The 5,876-nt window shown below is 34.8% G+C and overlaps 1 protein-coding gene across 1 annotated transcript in view; it reads right to left on the bottom strand.

Annotated features, from left to right (window-relative positions):
- Positions 1–8: 8 nt before the first annotated feature.
- Positions 9–5,876, bottom strand: part of LOC103460891 (uncharacterized) — a gene marked incomplete at its 5' end in the record, with an annotated part of 9,113 nt that continues 3,245 nt past the window's right edge. The window contains 9 exons of the mRNA XM_017303526.1: positions 9–43; positions 387–446; positions 679–729; positions 1,097–1,188; positions 1,276–1,291; positions 1,426–1,539; positions 3,733–4,005; positions 4,892–5,140; positions 5,572–5,853. Coding sequence (XP_017159015.1) covers positions 9–43; positions 387–446; positions 679–729; positions 1,097–1,188; positions 1,276–1,291; positions 1,426–1,539; positions 3,733–4,005; positions 4,892–5,140; positions 5,572–5,853 — 1,172 coding nt within the window. The remainder of the gene's footprint in view (positions 44–386; positions 447–678; positions 730–1,096; positions 1,189–1,275; positions 1,292–1,425; positions 1,540–3,732; positions 4,006–4,891; positions 5,141–5,571; positions 5,854–5,876) is intronic.

Raw genomic sequence — 5,876 nt, 5'->3', positions numbered from 1 at the left:
CAGGAGAATCATTCACCTCTGCTGCAGCTGTTGCTCCTCTTTCCTGTCAATGGAGAGATAATTTGGTGAGACATTTCTCAACATTAAACATTTGTTAGTCTTTGAGACTTGAACATGTTATAAGATAAAATTATATTTTTAACTATTTCAGTGATTTACTTTAAACCTTCTGTTATAAAGCATATCAGGAATACAAAGATTGATACAATCTAAAGATATTAATAGATGATCTGTTTTGATTCATCTAAAAATAAACACTGGATAAAAAAGCAAAATAGGAATGTAGAATCAATCTACCTTTTTTATTGAACTGCCCTTTGATTTGGTTAGTAATTTTTGTCGGTGTTACGTCTACAGTTATTATGTAGATGTTAAATTATAATTACCATGGTCAACATTAGCATAGTCAAAATCTTCCGCTGGATGATGAATCATCTCTGCTGAATCTGTCAGATGAATAAATTGGGAATCACAAAAAACAGAAAATTAATGTTGCGAAACAATTTTCAAGTTATTTAATGTTCCATTTATTGGAGTAACTCTGAAGAGTTGAAGTTCTTTGAGTATTTAACATGTTTGKATTTATCTTCATTTGAAATATTTCATGATTTTCCATCATTTAGTCTCTCTAATCAGTCAGATGTTGATTCTTTTTCTGCTATAAAACATTTACTTTACCGTTTCCTGAGGTTCTGCTGAGTTGGATTGTCTCATAGAGGGTATCATCACCTAAAAACAATAAAACAAGGTTAAAGTTCAAATGACTGGAAATAGATCAAATGATTTTCACACAAAGTAGATGTTCTCATGGTTTGTTTTTAGTTGTGTTTGATTAGTTTAATATGTTTYATGACAATGTATTGATATTTGTTTCCAGTGTGAATTTTCTTCATTTCATAAAAATGTTATATTTTTATGTTATACGGTTGAAGAGTAATAATTATGGAGCAATAATGTCAGAATATTTCTTTCTATGTTAATGTAGAAATGTGRTTCACTCTRTGTTTAATTATGTTTGTTTCTGAAACTGATTAATCAGAAAATGAAGYARTTAAACCTTCCAGTTAATCATAAAGATGTTTAATGTGAGACGAACCATGAAGCAGAGAGCTGTAAACAGAACCGTCATTCTGGGTCACTYCATGATCYGTGGCTGAGGCTGGATTGATGCTCTCTGGTTGATTCAATCTGAMAATAAAAAAAKACTTTAATGTTTYCATGAAAGTCATTATTTTTGATGCATGTTTAAAGAGGGAACAGATGTTTTTCACTGACCTGATATTGCTTAAATCTGCAGGAATAAAAGAYATTTAACAATTTTTTTCTACTTTCAGTCCATCTTGAAACATCACAATAAAATTAAAACATTTGAGCAAATAAAGTTTTGATTAAATCTGATCCTTTATTGTCAGAAAAAAGTCTCACCTTTGGACCGTCTGCAGCGCCACAACAAGACCAGGAGAATAATGACAGTAATGAGAACGATTCCAACAGTTAACATGATGGAAAGTGAAGAGCTGACAGGACTGGATACAGTTACTGGAAATMMATTTTTTTTTAGATTTGATGATATTATTCACTAACAACAGATAAATGTGACTTAAATTTGACCATCATATAAACATTGTCAGTGTTCACCTGATTCCTAATTAAAGTGAATWTTTTTTAAATCAAACATTTTCCTCCTCCTTACCTCTAACAGACATCCAGCTCCTTGGTGAATCTTTTCCTGAATGTTGACATTTGTAGAAACCTTCATCTGACTTTGACACTGCAGAGATCTTCAGCTCCCCTCTGCTGCCAGAGTCAAGGAGTTCATCATTGTGATAGAAAAACACATTAGAGAGAAGATTTTGTTCTTTATCCCTGCAGCTCAGAGTAACAGGATCTCCTTCAGTCACAGGATGAACAGGACTCAGCAGGAGAGGAGCAGAAGAATCATCTGTAAAACAATTAGAGAATCATGACGTTTAGTCAGATTGGCGAGAGTAGAACTAAACAGCTCTAAACAAAAATCATTTCAAATTCATGTTTTATCTCATGTTCCTGGAAGAAAACATCTAATGTTGTAATATTAACACCTTATATTTGTTTTGTTGTTGGTGACCTAAATATTTTCTTTTTAAATCCAGGGTATTTTATAGACGTCTATCAGGACCACATAGTTCTTTTTATATTTTGACATTTTTATTTATGACCACATGCGGTCAACATGTAACAACTATACAGTCAGAGTGACTGACATTTCTTGGAGTTTTTTCTTATGTAACAAATGTAAATACCAGAAAAGGAACCTGGAAAAATAAGTACAAACAGGAAGTCTCCTCTGATTCAGTTCATCATCCAGTCTTTCATGTTCGGACTGTTCAAAGTCAGACTTCCCATGACTCCCAGGGAAATCTGCTCTAACTCAGTCAGATTGCTGCCTCATGTTGGGATCTGGAGTTGTTTGTTTCATCCACCAGAGGGCGCTGGAGCCTGTTTTTCCACCTGAGGGCGTCTGCGGACCTTCGCACCTGAAACCATTCTGCCATCAGGAGCTGTATAACTGGAGGAGGCTGCCCACTTCTCTGCCAGATTGTTAGCCAGTTATGGTACATGCTTACCTCAGGTCAATACTTACTGATCCCTTCCAGGATTCTGATCCTCTTGTGTCTCTGACTTTTTGCAGCTGGTTGTCCTGCGTCGCAGATTCTGCGACGTACGTACTGTACGTCTGTACGTACAGTACGTACAGACGTACTGTACGTACGTACAGACGTAAGCAGATTCTGCCAAAGGCCCTTCTGGACCTACAGATCGGCAGTCCCCCTCCAAGCAGAACTCCAAGCAGTTTAAGCTCCCAGACTTACCTGTCCGTCCTCCAACGCCGCCGCAGCCCTCCATCCTCAACACCTCAAACAAACTCAGGATTCCACAGGATTCCCCCCAGTCCTTTTCCCTCCCGATTGGAGGTAACCTCGCCACCAGCACCATATCCAAATTTCCGACGACCTCAAACTTACCATCTGTTTCTCTCAAAGCTGACCTGAGTTCCAACCCAAACGCACCGGACTGTGTTTACCTGTGTTTACCTGTGTTTCTTTTCTTATTTTTTGTAATAAATCTCTTAAATCATTCCCACTCTCTGGAGTTGATCTGCATGTGGGTTAAAAAGTTAGACCCCAACATGACAATTCATCAGTTCAGAAACTTTTCTAAAAAGCTAAACTGAAATTTCAGACATTCACAAAACAATTTAAAATTACTGAAAGATAAAAAAATCTCTCACAATTTATGTTTGAGTTTTAAACATGAAATCACGGCTTGGTTAACACTCAAAGAATCAGTGGAAATGTTTTTTTCAAATACATCATGTCATTAAAAAGAGCTCACACACACTTTAAACCTTGGTCAAACAAAACTAATGTGATTAAGGAATTCTTAACAAAATCAGGCAAAGTTTTAGTTTAGTTTTTCCTACAAGACAAACATATTTTAATTTAAAAATAGCTCTGAAATAAGTTTAAATCAAAATGATGTGATTCAATAAAGAAACTTTACCACCAAATGACTAAAGGATGAGCCTCTCATCTTAAATCCATTTATAGATTAATTTAGGTATAAATAAACTACATTTTATTCTACTCTAGTTAGTTTTGCTCTGCTGGTTGTCATCATAAACTGCAGCACTGAACAGAAATTCAAGATTCAGAGCTCATTTGTTCATTGATGAACACAAACTAAACTCACCAGTTTCATGAATGGTGATTTTATCACTGGTTTCAGTGTAGAAAACTGGATCTCCTCTTCCTCCTCTGCAGCTATAAACACCTTCAACTGAGATGATGAAGACTCCATCTGGTTCCCTGTTTCTGATGGGCTGAGCTGTACGATCCACTGTCTCCCGTCTTAACAAATCAAACTTCCAGCCATCAGATCCACTAACAGAGCAGGTCAGTGTTATTCTGCCCCCTGCTGGTATGATTGTATCACTGGCTGTTAGTTTGGCTGCAGGTTTATTTGCTGGTGATTGAGACAAAGACAATGATAACAAAATTATCAAAGTTGTACTAGTTTTATTACATTCAGTTTTGTTTATTTATACAGCACCAATTAACAACAAATAATATCACTGTTCACTTTATAAGACAGATATGTTCAATTAATATCCAGGTTTATAAAATCCTTTTTTGTCCAAATTCAAAGAAATCAAATTTATTCCATTAAAGAAAACATTTTATTCCCATAAATCACACTTTAAGTTTTGATAGTTTAATTTAACCACTAAAATCAAACGAAAATAAACTTTAAGCAGGACTGATGGGACATGTTTCTTTTAATGTTATATAAAATATCAATATAACTATTTTCTCATTACACTGTCAAAGTTGTTAATCACATCTGGTCTATGTATTCACATATTTACTAAAATATAATAAAGAAACCTAATCTTTTTCCGTACACACAAACTTTACACACTGCAGGATCTGCTGTTCATCAGCACTTTCCAGGAATGTAGACAGGATTGTGCAAAAGTCTTGGTCCATCAGTTCTAAACTCTCTAATGCAAGAATCTAAACTTTTTGTCACTTTTAAAACTGATTGATTTCAATGATCCTTCAGACTTTTGAAGTAATTTAAGAGTTTTTGTTTTTCTATCAGCTTTAGTTGTTTTATTTTTAACCATAATCTCTTAAATATTATTGACATTAAATCTAGAATTATAATTACAAGAAATAACTAAAATCACTAATTAAAGCTGATTTTTATTTCATGTGTTTAGAAATCTAAACTAAAATGTTTCAACAACATAGAAAAGTTTAATGTGTATCAGAAAATATGACTGAAGAAGAGACTTGATGAAAAATGTAAATAATCACTTAAGTTTTATAACAGATGATCTACTTACAAACARTTAATGACAGATCATCACTCCACTCTGTGAACTGATAGTTTCCTTTTCCTCTGCAGCTGAATTTGTCTCYATCAGCTGCAATAATCTTGTATTCACTGGATGTTGGAGAGTTTCTGTAGTTTGGTCTCCATTCATACGTCCACTCAGTTCCTCCTCCTCTGATCTCACATCTCAGAGTGACCGTCTCTCCTCTGAATATCTGAGTCCAGTTGGGTTTACGGGTCACAGTGGGTTTGATGGAAACTGTTGACATAGAAAAATCTCTGGTTAGAAATGTAACAACAATAAAGTCAGAACTAAAACATTTGCTCGTTTGTCAGAAGGCTGTGATTCTCTGTGTTTAGAGGTCAAACTGATTTAAGAAAAAAAAATATTAAAACTGAATAATTTGAGGACATAAATGAAATAAGTGAATTCTAAATATAGAAAAAAATTAACATTAGTCGAAAAGATAACAGAAATAAGAAAACCACATACACTTAAATACTTTTAAACTTATTAGATTTTATAACAGTTTGATGTGAACTGTCAACATCACTCATGCAGCAAGATGCAGTTTAAAATTATTAGCCAATATTACACTTAATGTCATATTCCATAATTGAGCTTGATGTATAAATGTTTTTACAAGTTCAAGATAATTTGTTTCAGTGATGAACAGAAACTAAACTCACCAGTTTTCCAAATGGTGATTTTATCACTGGTTTCAGTGTAGAAAACTGGGTCTCCTCTTCCTCCTCTTCCTCCTCTGCAGCTGTAAACACCTTCATCTGAGACGTTGAAGACTCCATCTGGTTCATTGATTCTGATGGGCTGAGCTGTATGATCCACTGACTGCCGTCTTAACAAATCAAACTTCCAGCCATCAGATCCACTAACAGAGCAGGTCAGTGTTATTCTGCCCCCTGCTGGTATGATTGTATCACTGGCTGTTAGTTTGGCTGCAGGTTTATTTGCTGGTGATTGAGACAAAGACAAT

This window comes from Poecilia reticulata, unplaced genomic scaffold, assembly GCF_000633615.1.
Source record: "Poecilia reticulata strain Guanapo unplaced genomic scaffold, Guppy_female_1.0+MT scaffold_326, whole genome shotgun sequence".
Lineage (NCBI taxonomy): Eukaryota > Metazoa > Chordata > Actinopteri > Cyprinodontiformes > Poeciliidae > Poecilia > Poecilia reticulata.
This window is presented reverse-complemented; position numbering and strand designations above follow the sequence as displayed.